The following is a 13251-nucleotide window of genomic DNA, read 5'->3' on the forward strand; positions in this document are numbered from 1 at the left end:
CTAAAACTGAAATGGTTAAAAAGCCGAACTGGCTGGTAGAACAGCTGCCAAGGCTGGTATTCAGGCCCTGGTGCAGTTAGCTGTGTATTCCATATATTGTTTTAGAAGCTTACAAAATACAGCCATCTTGCATCAAGCATCCCGACCCAGGAAGAAGGCGAGCCCCGTCCCTGGCCGTCTCCGTCGGCCTGGAGATGCCACCTGCGCGGAGCCAGGCGTCCCAGGTGGCAGAGTTCTCGCGGACCGCCTGCAGCCTGCAGCCTGCACCGCGGGGCCGCCACGGCCCGAGCCGGTGTTTTGAGTGAATAAAGTTGTCTGCGAGCTGCCCGGCCGCACCTGGCCCGTAGTGAAAGCAGGACAACGGCCTCCGGCAGCCCTGCCAGAGCTAGAGCAGCCCCAACCGAATGTGGGCGCGGGGTGCGAGGTTTCTATTTGCAAGCTTCCTGTCGGGTAGTGTTTGCAACTGGGGCGCGGAGACTGGGCCGGCGGTGTCCTCCTCCCCGCCCCCACGCCGTCCGGGGCGCCTCGGGGACGCGCGCCGGAGCGGGGCGCCCCCTCCCTCACCCTCCCCGCCGCTGCCCGAGACGCCCGCAGGCCGGGCGTTCACCCGCCGCGCCTCCTCCCGCCCGCCCCTCCCCCCAACTTCCCCCTCGGCGCCCCAAACCCGGGCTTCCTGAGTTCCATGACGTGTGCGCATGGAGCTGGGTGGGAGTGCGGGGCCGGGGAGCCGGGGTTAAAACGGGAGCGGGCGGGCGGCCGTCTCGGCAGGAGCCGGCGGCCCTTCAGCGTGTCTTTTGTGTTTGTACACACACTGCGCGAGGCAGCCGGGAGGAGGGAGCGGGCGGCGCGCGGGGGAGGGGCGAGCGCGCGCCAGCGAACGGGCGCGCGGGGGGAGGGGGGAGGCGGGGAGCGAGCGAGGGGGCGGGGGCGGGGCCGAGCCTTCCCTCCATTGTGTGTGATTGGTTGGCGCGCGGCGCGGGGGCGGGGCGGCTTGTGTTGGGGGATAGCCTCGGTGTCAGCCATCTTTCAATTGTGTTCGCAGCCGCCGCCGCGCCGCCGTCGCTCTCCAACGCCAGCGCCGCCTCTAGCTCGCCGAGCTCCAGCCGAAGGAGAAGGGGGGTAAGTTTCCCCGTCTGCCCGCTTCCCCGGAACCGAGCCCCGCTTGCCGTCAGCCCCGGGCCGGGCCCTGGCGGTGCCGGGAGGGGACCCAGGGTCCCTCCGGCTTGGCCCCAAAACTTTTTGGCCCAGAAATGGAGGTGAGGAGCGAGTTTCCCTCTCCCCTCAGGCAGCGGCGGCTCCGGCGGCTCCCCAGTCTCTCGTCGCCTCAGCCCAACAGCAGCAACCGCCGCGTCGCCGAGCCTGCTCTCCCTCCCCGCGCCCCTGGCTCCTTTTTCTTCGGTGAAATCCCGCCCGCCGCCCCTTCCCCGGACCCCAGACCTTCACCACGACCCGCGCGGGCCTCTTAACTACCGACCCCGGACCCCGGACCCCAGTTTTCGGGCGGGAAAAGGGTAGAAATCGCCGCTGCTTCCCACCCTGGGGTAACTCGCTTTTTGCTGCCTCCCCACAGTTGTTGCTAAGCTTCACCATCTTGTCTCTCTTCTCTGGTCACCGACCATATTTTTTCCCCCGTTTCTCTCTTCCCCATTTCAAAAAAGGAGGAAAAAATTTTAAAGAGAAACATTTTTTTCTCCTTTTTAGAGAAGCGGAAACTTGATGCATTTGAAATGCAAAAAAAACTTTTGCATTTTGGAGGGCGGCACGTGGCAGGGGATGGAGTATTTTCGAGCGATTTGGTGTTTTGTCTCTTTGGAAAGGAATCGGATACGTTTTGCGATTGTTTCCATTTTGTTCTGGTCTGGGAGCCGAGTTTGTGCCTGCGCGAGACGCTAGGAGCGAGGCGGGCAGGCTGGGGGATCCTGTGCCGAGGGGCCGGAGGAGGCTAAACCAAAAGTTTATGTGGTGCTTGGGGTGGACCAGTCGGCCAGTCTAGTGCGTTAATTAACGCCTGGGTGCGGGGCAGTTTTTTTTTTATTATTTCATTGCGAATCCTCTGAGGACTGGACTCGAGGGCGGTGCTTTGTAGAGTGCTCGCTGTTGGTAGCTGTTGTTCCTCTTGTTTTTTGAGACGCCTTTTTGTCAACAGAACTGTAGAGATGCAAAACCAGGAATGTTTTCAGATATTTACAGCAATGTATCAACTGCCAGACGTAAAGGGGGGGCGGCGGCGGGGGGGGGGGTGACTAAAACCCTTTTTGCTGTAATTTGACTCGACCTTTCTGTGGTTTGTGGCTTCGTTCTTTTGACTTGTTAGTGGAGGGAATGTTTACAGACATTTCTAATTTCTACTTTATTTAAAGAAATTGAAGCGAAGGCTGTTGGGGGGGGTCTTTTTGTTTTGCCGTTTATCGCTCAGATTGGGCATTTTGAGAGATGACTGGTGTTAAGGCTAACAATTTTCTAGTACTACAGTTTGTTTCAAAAAGTCATATTTGGGTGGTAGATGTAATCTGCACCCTTTCAAATTATATAACATTATGGAGGTGTTGGGTTTTTTTTTAATACTAATCATAATTTCCAGATTGGGGGGGTAGTGGCAGGAAAACTTGTGTGTTTGGTAGTTGCATATGGTGATTTTTGGTTTTTCCGATGCTGGTAGGTAAGTAAGGAGGTCTCTATACCATGGCTCGTACAAAGCAGACTGCCCGCAAATCGACCGGTGGTAAAGCACCGAGGAAGCAACTCGCTACAAAAGCCGCTCGCAAGAGTGCGCCCTCTACTGGAGGGGTGAAGAAACCTCATCGTTACAGGTATTTTAAAAGAGGAAAAATGAAACAAAGTCTTATCTCCAGAAGTATATAATCTAATAAAAAGATGTATAAGCATACTTTCTCCTTTAGAGAATCTGTTTTTACCCTTGTTAAATATTTACTACTTTAAAATCTGCATATAATTTAGTGTTAGGTTTTATTGGGAATATGCTTAATTTTGAAGCTGTAATCGTGCCCATAGCCCAAAGAAGACGTTCTATCTAATAACGTTAATAGGATAGACTAACATTTTACTTAGCTGTTATATGTAATATATATGTTTTAAATAGAAAAGTGTTGTTTTAAAATACATTTTTGAGGATACTCTGGCATCTGATAAAATAATTTAATCAAGATGGGGACATTGTGTTTTACATAAGTCCTTCGTTTACTTGAATTGGTTTTTCCTTCTATTGGCATATTTAGTTTTGAACTACCCTGAGCAGTGTTATTGAGTGCATCTGCCATTAGAGGGCAGAAGTTGTCTGTATTTACCCTCTGCAAATGTTTAGCCTAAAATAAAAGTGTAAGAAATAAGTCAGGATTGAGGTAAATTTCTTGCTTAAAATTACTTAAAAAAAATTTCCATATGGAAGATACAACACAAAAGAGTGTTCATCAGTTTACTCATTCATGAGGGATGTGCAGTGTCAAAGGTATTCTGGGAAATTGAACTTAAATACTGTAAGTGTGTTTTTTTAAGTGAAGCTCATTGGGTTGTGCTGGTAGATCTTTTCAGAAGAATGGGGGGTGCCAGTGGGAAGAATGAGAGTGGTGTCAAATTAAAAGTCTGAAAAACTTTGACTTCTTTATAAGTGGCCTAGTACCTTCCCAAGTTATAATTATAACAGAAGTTAGTAATGTTTATGTTAAAGATGAAGAAAATTAAGGGATTATGATTATCAAACCCCCTGCCAGAAGTCTGCTTTAATATCATGCTTTTTTGTTTTAAAAGTATTGTGTCATTTCTAACAGATTTGAATATTTAGGTCATAAATTAGTAAGTGGAATTTGATACGAAAGAATGGTTTGATTTATTTTTTGAAAAGTGACTCCATCTCTTTGAAGCTGATGACCACTCTTTTTAAGTTATTTTATGTATTTGGTAACCATGTCTTTAATGTTTTTGTTTTAAAGGCCTGGTACTGTGGCACTCCGTGAAATTAGACGTTATCAGAAGTCCACTGAACTTCTGATTCGCAAACTTCCCTTCCAGCGTCTGGTGCGGGAAATTGCTCAGGACTTCAAAACAGATCTGCGCTTCCAGAGTGCAGCTATTGGTGCTTTGCAGGTAAAATGGTGGGTGGGAAAGGCTCTGAGAGTTGGCTGGTTCTGCTTTGTACCAAGAATATCTCTAAATCTTTATATATGCTTGTATATCACCAGCCAGTGAGATAGGTCTTTATATTTCACTGTTGAGATGTCAGAAAGATTAAGTTGCTTGAGGTTATACAAACAGATATGATTTTAAAATTTTAAACATTGTAGTGTTTAAAGGAAAAAAAAAATCCTCTGGTTTGACTTACAGTTGCTGCTGGATATTAGAAAGTCATGGGGCCAAAGGTCTGTATTGGTAATTAGTTTCAAACAGGGACTGATACAAAAGGAAAGTTAGAATAAATGGCCTCCTGGACCTGAAGAGGCAGTTGCAAGTGGAGAGAACATGATATCTGGGATAGGGCTAGGCAACATTAAAGAATTGTGCATTGAGGTAAAAGAAACTTGAGTGGTAGTTAGGATTGGATTGAGAACAGGGAGAAAAAGATGTTACTGGGCTTGTAAAGAGAGAAGTTTGAAGACATGTAGTTTGTTTAAGGGGATTATATATGGATTTCCATTTAAATGGAAAACAGTGAGTTTAATCTTAGCTCCAGTGTGTCAGAATTTCGAGAAATACAGTTTTAGCTGTGGTTATGTATTTGAAATGGGATTCCCCAATGGCTCAGAGGAAAAGAATATGCCTGCAATGCAGGAGACTCCGGTTTGATACCTGGGTTGGGAAGATCTAGAGAAGGAAATGGCAACCTGCTCCAGTATTTTGGCCTGAAAAATCCCATGGACAGAGGAGCCTGGCAAGCTACAGTACAAAGGGTCACAGAGTCACAGGTGACTGAGCACACATGTATTTGAAATACTGGTGGTTTGTGCCAGATTAAACAACTTGAGATGCCCACGCCTAAGACACTTGATTAGGTATGTGGGTACAATTAACATCAGTCACTTAAGTAACCTATAATGTTAAGTGTGTTTGGCATTCATTAGATCGTTGTAACTTGGAGTATGGCAAAACTGCCACCTCTGTCAGCATAGGGTGAGAGGTGATTTAAAATGCAGATTACTAGGCACTTCCACAGACCTGCATCAGAATCTCTCTTAGGGGAGGGTCCAGAACCGACATACATTCCATTGGAGGATTTTTCAAGGCTGCTGTTGCCAAGCTTTTCCTTTACGTGTGAGGAAGATTTGATAGGTGGATTCTATCCTGAAGTGTAATTGGTTGAGCTGTTTCTATGGTTAGTCTGAACTTCATTTGATTGGTGAATTCCAGGAGTAGGCATCCATTAAATTCTCAATGAATTGAAATTACTGAAATTTCAAACTACTAAAATCTTACAGTGCTGTTATTTAAGACCTTTATTTTCTGATTTAATCTTTGACTGTTTCTAGATCCCATTTCATTTGTTAGAAATGCTAGTCATGTTTTCTGCACTAATTTTAAATACAGAAGTATTCTCAAGTGTTGACCTAAAGATGCTAATTTTGTTTTGTAGTTACAGTTAGGAGGGCTCTACTTGAGCTACACATTATAGTTGGAAGTCCAACATTGTCAAGCCTAAGTGTCAATGATAGAGCTTTGTAAATTGATTACTTAACAATCTGGCTAAAAGACTTGTCTTTTAAAAATTCATTGCTGTTACTAAGGTTTGTGTTTTATACTTGTCAGTAAGTAATTGCATTGGTTTTGAGCAAAATGTTCAACTCTGCTGCCTGTAGTACTCTGGCATTGGTAGCTCTTTATTGGAAAATATTTCATTCTCTTAAGGATATAGAGATGGAGAATTTGCTAATGCGAATAGGGTAGAAGAAAGCCATTTTTGACTTTAGAGTTACATAATTTACAACTAACTTCTCTAACACAACTGAAAGAGATGGAGGGTGGGTAAGTCTAGGGAGGATGGTGGAGAAATCAGACTTGGTTTGCCATAAATTATCAAGACTTAACTAACTTAAAATTTAGCTTTTGCCCCTAACGACACTTTCTCGCTATTACCTCAAAATTTTGTTAATTGGGCTATAATGTGTCCCTCTTTAAATCCCATCATAGTCTTAATGTTTAGGAAACTTTGGACATTGGTAGTAGAATTAGAAATACATGGGTCATGGTCAAATTCCCTGTATTGACTCTTCTCCCAGAGGTGACAGACACAATCCTATGATATCTAGAGCAGGTTCTAAGATAGCAGTGAGAGCCCCAGCTGCCACATATCACATTTGAATAGTACTAGGGGAGCCAAACTCATTCCACTCTTAAATGGGTGTTTGAATTTCAGGACTTGTTGGCTTGTCCATATAGCAGCTCATACTGCTGTATTTTGCAGAAGCCTTCTAAATTTGCATAATCCTGAGACATGCTGGGTGAAACCAAAAAAAGAAACAACTGTTTTCTTTCTTGAGGAATTTAAGTTCTGCTATCTAACATGCACTGTGAAACTCATAAGAGTAGGGTCTACGGTATACTATGTTTTCTAAACTTTTTACCATTTCTAGAATATCCCAAGGATGAATCTCTGAATATTAAGGACTTTTGCTTTTAATGTATTCTTTGGAAAAGGTAAGATACAGGGAACTACTAGTGTAGAAAAGGTGCAAATTTCAGGAATTCCCTGGCAGTCCAGTAGTCAGGACTCTGCACTTTCATGGCTAAGGACCCAAGTACAGTTCCCTGGTTGGAGAACAGTCCCCCAAGCCACAGGGTGCATCCAAGGGAAAAAAAAAAAGAAAAGATGCAAGTTTCAGTTAAGGTTAGATATAAAAAACCAAGCCAGCAAAAACTTCTTGAACGTCTATTCCTTCAAGGGCTAGGCATTGTGAGCGTAAAGTAAGTATTTTATTAAGTAAGGGTATTAAAAAATGGCTAGTGTACAAGGCCCGTGTGTTCAAAATTACCTGTACCTGGGAAGCAGGGGTGAGAGGAATGTTTGCTTTCTCCTTCATGGAATAATCTTGAGGTAAGCCATAAAGGATAGGCAAATAAGACTTACCTGTTGATAACATACTGCAGACGGATAGGTAAGAATAGTAAAATTTGAATGAAACATTTTTATAGAAGAGGCTAAAAAGAATGAAGGTATAAATGTAGAAAAATATTTTCATAAGACAGAATAGTACAAACCATTTGAGGAGTTGTTAGCACTTTTAAAAGCAGAATCTCAAGTGTTATTAGCAAAGTCAGTGTTTATAAAGCAAATGTGGTCCCTCCCATCTCTATCTTGTGTGTTACGAAGCGTTATGGGGCTGGGCTTGAATTGCTCAAGTATTTTGTGTATTTCTCTTTTAGTCTTATTGCCTGAAGAGTTCCAAAATGGAAATAGTTTTTTAATTAGGACAAAAATCAACTCTAAAAATCTGTTTTGGTTTTTTTTTCCTAAATAGATCTTAAACAGAGAAATAACTTGCTTATAGAGAAGCCAAATAATGTCTTTAATTTAGTGTTCCTAATCCACTAGAACAGTTGGACTGATGACTGGTTCATTTCAAAATGCATAAGCAGTTGTTTTAACCTAGACCAAAGAATTCTTCCAACTTTTCAGACAACTGTAAGATGTACTAACAATTTTAAGAGTTAATTATAAGTAGGGGCTCTCCTTTTTTCTTCCTTCTCTATTGAATAATTCGTATACCTAGCAGTTTAGAGTGAAATTAGGAATAGGAGGATACCTTCAAAAGCTTAATGATGGAATGGGAAAAAACAGGTCAGTGTTAATGCTGAGGGGGTAACATACCATTACAGATAGGGGTGCATAGAGGAAAGTGTAGTTAGTAGGGGTGCAAAATAGATCATTGTATGTAAGTAGGACACTGACCTCGTGGTCAAACTCTGAGGTGTTAAAAGGAAAGATAGATGAGGCCCATATGATGGGAATCAGTAGTCAAACAGATATAATGAATTGGGAGTAAGATTCAGAAAAAGGACATCCCGAGGTAGGAGAGTATTACTTGGAATAGATACATGTGATTCCATTTATCTTTGTGAGGATAAAAATAATGTTAGAGTTGAAGTTTGATTTTTGCTTTACTCAAGACACATTTCAGTTTGCTTAAAAATCACATATAACATTAGAAAAGGTAAACTATTTGGTAGTGAAATTGACTTTAGTATTTTACAAAGATTTACAGTCTTGAGTTTTTCACTTTCATAAGCTGCCTTTCAGCCTCATCCCAGATTTTAAACTAAGCATTTGGTAAGTGGTCAACATCTTCTGAAGTAGGTTTTTAAAGGACTCAAAAACATCTTTTTAACTAGTATAGATGTATCTTTAACTGTTGATAATATTTTTTTCTCTGTTCCTTTTGTAGGAGGCAAGTGAGGCCTATCTGGTTGGCCTTTTTGAAGACACCAACCTGTGTGCTATCCATGCCAAACGTGTAACAATTATGCCAAAAGACATCCAGCTAGCACGCCGCATACGTGGAGAACGTGCTTAAGAATCCACTATGATGGGAAACATTTCATTCTTTAAAAAAAAAAAATCTCTTCTTCCTGTTATTGGTAGTTCTGAACGTTAGATATTTTTTTTCCATGGGGTCAAAAGGTACCTAAGTATATGATTGCAAGTGGAAAATAGGGGACAGAAATCAGGTATTGGCAGTTTTTCCATTTTCATTTGTGTGTGAATTTTTAATATAAATGCGGGGACATAAAGCATTAATGAAAGTCAAAATGTTTCAGTGAACAAGTTTCAGCAGTTCAACTTTATAACAATTATAAATAAACCTGTTAAATTTTTCTGGACAATGCCAGCATTTGGATTTTTTTAAAACAAGTAAATTTCTTATTGACTGCAACTAAATGGTGTTTGTAGCATTTTTATCATGCAGTAGATTCCATCCATTCACTATACTTTTCTAACTGAGTTGTCCTACATGCAAGCACATGTTTTTAATGTTGTCTGTCTTCTGTGCTGTTCCTGTAAGTTTGCTATTAAAATACATTAAACTATACCCGCTTTTGGTCTTTACTATCAGTGTTAACCGTGCAGTTAATTCCTTGAAAGTTCCATATTCCGAATAATTTTAGTATGAAGTGTTGTTAGATTTTATTTGAAACTATTGGGGAGAGGTAAATGTAAACTTTATATGGGAAGGAAACTAGAGCTCCTGGCTTTCCTCCTAATTTTAACTCTGTGGATATGGGTATTTTTAACAATTCCCAAACCTAACTGGCCAGCAGAATCCCATGAAAATAGTTAAATCTGTATAAGTCGTGAAAGTATGTTTATAAATAATTGTGCTATTAAACTTTGAATATTTAGTGGTAATTTAACTGCAAGTAGAATAGTCTTCAGCTCAAAAGCTTAGTGCACAGAAGAGCTGGCTATTTTAAGATACTGTATATTAACCCTGTATTAATCAGTCACATTCTTAAAACAGCATTTTATTTAGCATTGGGAATGTGAAATAAAGGTGGGCTTAACATCCCTAGTGTATTGAAACACTAGTTGTAACATGAACGAAGGTGCTCTGAAACTGAAGTGAGATGAACTAAAAACAAATTTACATCAATAAGGTATAAATAACATTGGGCTTATGAACACACTGTTCTTAAGCTCATTTTTATTTTTTATTTTTAATTATTTTGCTTATTTATTTGGCTGCACCAGGTCACAGCTGCAGCACTCGGCATGTTGAATCTTCATACAGCATAACCCAGTTGAAGCATGTGGGATCTAGTTCCCTGACCAGGGATGGAACCAGGACCCTCTACACTGGGAACATGGAGTCTTAGCCACTGGACCACAGGGAAGTCCCCTTAAGCTCCTTTTTAGCAGTAACCTCATTTTTAGATAGTAAGTCATTATAAAATCCTAAAATTCAGGAAACAAAACTTCTAATGTTTCTGATTATGATGCAAAATAGATGGAACTTTTTTTACCTTTTTTTAACTTTTATTACTCCAAAGTGTGTACATAGATATGTATATCTTACGGAGCTCATCTCATACCATGGTCTTTATTCCTATGAGGTAGGTAGTTCATTCCTACTTAAAAGAGGTTGTGGAGTTTGGGAGGATTATTCTTAGTTGACTAGGGTCTAAACAATGCATAGTTTTGAGGTCAGGGCTATTCTTTGACTAGATATAAGTATGATTTGCCACTCCCTTTGATCCCTGAGTTAATGCTTATTAACTTGGGCTAAAAATCCTTTTACCTGCTATGCTTTGGAGTTGACTACACGAGAACTTGACCTAGGAAAAGTGAATTAGAGTTGGGCACAAAGTGATGTGTGGGGACCATAGTTAAACTTGCCATTCTTGTGCAGTTTTTAGCATCTAAAAAGTAGTAACTAACTTTTGAATATAAAGTATCTTATGAAAATAGCGGATTAATAGCTGAAAGTTTCCAGAAAACATTTCAAAAACCAAGTCAACTTTTTATAGATGAAAAACCCTATAAAATCATGGGAAGAGAAAAGATTAAAATCTTCCTAAAGCAAGATCAGGGAATGGGAAGAGCTTGGAGGAAGGAATTTGGAAATGTCATTTGTCTTAGATAAATGAGGAATCCCTTGGCTAAAACACTAAAACTGATCTTGACAGCCTAGAATTTGAGAGGAAATAAACTGCAAATTTGAATAGGTCAATCTGCTGGAGACAGAGTAAACGTATAAACTGCTCAACGACTAAATCCTTGGCTATGAAATGGGTACTGTGTATTTTAGAGGTGAAGAAACTTGCCCAAGGTCACATAGTAAATAGAAGAGATAGGATTTATTCCCCAGTAGTCTAAATCCAAGGCAATGCTCTCATTCCCATGCCCGCGTGTGAGATATGCAAAAGCAGTTAATTTGGCAAGGTCTCTAGGAAGAAGTCTTGACAGAAACAGGCAGGGGAGACAAAACTGGGAATGAGAGGGACAGATAATAGAAATTACAAGAAGGGGCCTTCTCTGGTGGTCCAGTGGTTGGGAACCTGCCTGCCAATGCAGGGCGTGTGGGTTCAATCTCTCTGGGAAGATCCCACATGCTGTGAAACAACAGCCTGTGTACCACCAACTACTGAGCCCGTGAGCCCTAGAACCAAGTCACTGTTTGAAACCAGAGATGAGCCTGCACTTCGCAACTAGAGAAAGCCCATGCACACAAAGCTCACGTGCAGCATCGAAGACCCAGCGTAGCCAAGAAATTTGTATTTGAAGACAAGCTGCTCACAACCTGCTCAGTCGAGCCATCACCTTCGTTCCTCCATTAAATCCTGTTGACTTCCTCTAAAAGAGTGCCCAAAACTTTCCACTTCCCCTTCTATCATCCTAGTTCGAGCTGCTATCCTCTCACTGGGACTATTACCATAACTATTACCATAAGTCAGTCTGCATTCATCCACTCATTCCCCCTGGCCTCAACAGCCCCCCAAGAATGCTTCTAAAACATAAATCATATCACATCATTTCCCCACTTAAAAATTTCTAGTGGCTTCCCCTTACAGCGTAACATCTAAACTGGCTCATGAGGCAGGCCTTTTTGATGTGGCCTCATCAATCTTTCCACCACTTGCTTACTAAGCTGCAGCCAAAGCCTCTGCCCACAAACACTGTCACATCCCTTGGTTTTATTTCCTTATTTATCCAAATCTGAAATTACATTCCTTTTTTACCCCTACTAGAATGAGCTATAAAAGTGGTTCAGTGTCCTTTCTGTTGTAGCCCCAGTACTGGTACATGAAAAAACTGAATAAAAATCGGTTGGATTCATACTAGAATGTTTCTCCTGTCCTTCAGATCGTAAAGTTAAGCTTCTATAACCTTAAAATACGGGCTTCCGTGATGACTCAGCAGGTAAAGAATCCGCCTCCAATATAGGAGACATCGAAGCCATGGGTTCCATCCCTGGGTCAGGAAGATCCCCTGGAGAAGAAAATGGCAACCATTCCAATACTCTTGCTTGAAAAATCCCATGGACAGAGGAACCTGGTGAACTACAACCCAAAGAGTTGGACATGACTGGATTTAAACTAAATGAATGTTTCTCCTGTCCTTCAGATTTTAACATTAAATTTCCAAAACCTTAAAATATAGTAACTGATTTATTATTTTGAAGATTAAGTGAAAATGTGAAAACACGAGGCTGGGCACATAATAATAAATGCTGGGATAGAATTTTAAATTCTGATAAAGCTAATAAGCATACATTCTATTTCTTGCAAAGTCGTAGAGAAAAATGCCTTCAATTTCCCATCTTTCTAGGTAGTATGCATTTTCTATTAAATTCCTGCCAAATAGCTGTCATTCTTATGCCATTAAGCATTGGTTTCTAAATGAAATAGGATTTAGGTAACATGATCAAGTCAGTTGAGTCAGTAAGAACATTAATAACTAATGGGGAAACTAGGTAAGAAGCATTCTCTTTAAGTCATTATGAATCCTTTTATTTTTCATCTTGAAATTAGTCATTGGTGGTCTGACCAGTGCTATTTTTTTAATTCGAGAATAATTTTACAGTGTTCTGTTGGTTTCTGCCATACAGAAACATGAATAAGCCATAAGTGCTGCACTCAATATGCCAGCAAATTTGGAAAACTCAGTAGTGGCCACAGGACTGGAAAAGGTCAGTTTTCATTCCAGTCCCAAAGAAAGGCAATGCCAAAGAATGCTCAAATTACCGCACAATTGCGCTCATCTCACACGCTAGTAAAGTAATGCTCAAAATTCTCCAAGCAAGGCTTTAGCAATATGTGAACCATGAATTTCTAGATGTTCAAGCTGGTTTTAGAAAAGGCAGAGGAACCAGAGATCAAATTGCCAACGTCCACTGGATCATCGAAAAAGCAAGAGAGTTCCAGAAAAACATCTATTTCTGCTTTCCTTGACTATGCCTAAGCCTATGACTGTGGGTCACTGTGGAAAATTCTGAAAGAGATGGGAATACCAGACCACTTGACCTGCCTCCTGAGAAACCTATATGCAGGTCAGGAAGCAACAATTAGAACTGGACATGGAACAACAGGCTGGTTCCAAAGAGGAAAAGGAGTACATCAAGGCTGCATATTGTCACCCTGCTTATTTAACTTATATGCAGAGTACATCATGAGAAACGCTGGGCTGGAGGAAGCACAAGCTGGAATCAAGATTGCCAGGAGAAATATCAATAACCTCAGATATGCAGATGACACCACCCTTATGGCAGAAAGTGAAGAGCAACTAAAAAGCCTCTTGATGAAAATGAAAGG

General features: G+C 41.5%; 1 protein-coding gene across 1 annotated transcript; it reads left to right on the top strand.

The window, feature by feature from the left end:
* The first annotated feature begins 1000 nt into the window (after positions 1-1000).
* LOC128061705 (histone H3.3A) lies at positions 1001-8817 on the top strand. Its single transcript, XM_052654087.1, has 4 exons — positions 1001-1119; positions 2660-2810; positions 3948-4101; positions 8388-8817. The coding sequence occupies exons 2-4, from the start codon at positions 2683-2685 to the stop codon at positions 8514-8516; spliced, it is 411 nt and encodes a 136-aa protein (XP_052510047.1). The 5' UTR covers positions 1001-1119; positions 2660-2682; the 3' UTR covers positions 8517-8817.
* Positions 8818-13251: the final 4434 nt, after the last annotated feature.

Source organism: Budorcas taxicolor, chromosome 16 (assembly GCF_023091745.1).
Source record: "Budorcas taxicolor isolate Tak-1 chromosome 16, Takin1.1, whole genome shotgun sequence".
NCBI classification, from domain to species: Eukaryota; Metazoa; Chordata; class Mammalia; order Artiodactyla; family Bovidae; genus Budorcas; species Budorcas taxicolor.

Excerpts from the sequence above, each read along its gene's own strand:
- LOC128061705 (XM_052654087.1), top strand. The coding sequence starts at position 2,683 with ATGGCTCGTACAAAGCAGACTGCCCGCAAATCGACCGGTGGTAAAGCA. Across the intron at positions 2,811-3,947 it reads AAGAAACCTCATCGTTACAG|GCCTGGTACTGTGGCACTCC; the intron begins GTATTTTAAAAG and ends TTTGTTTTAAAG. Across the intron at positions 4,102-8,387 it reads CAGCTATTGGTGCTTTGCAG|GAGGCAAGTGAGGCCTATCT; the intron begins GTAAAATGGTGG and ends TTCCTTTTGTAG.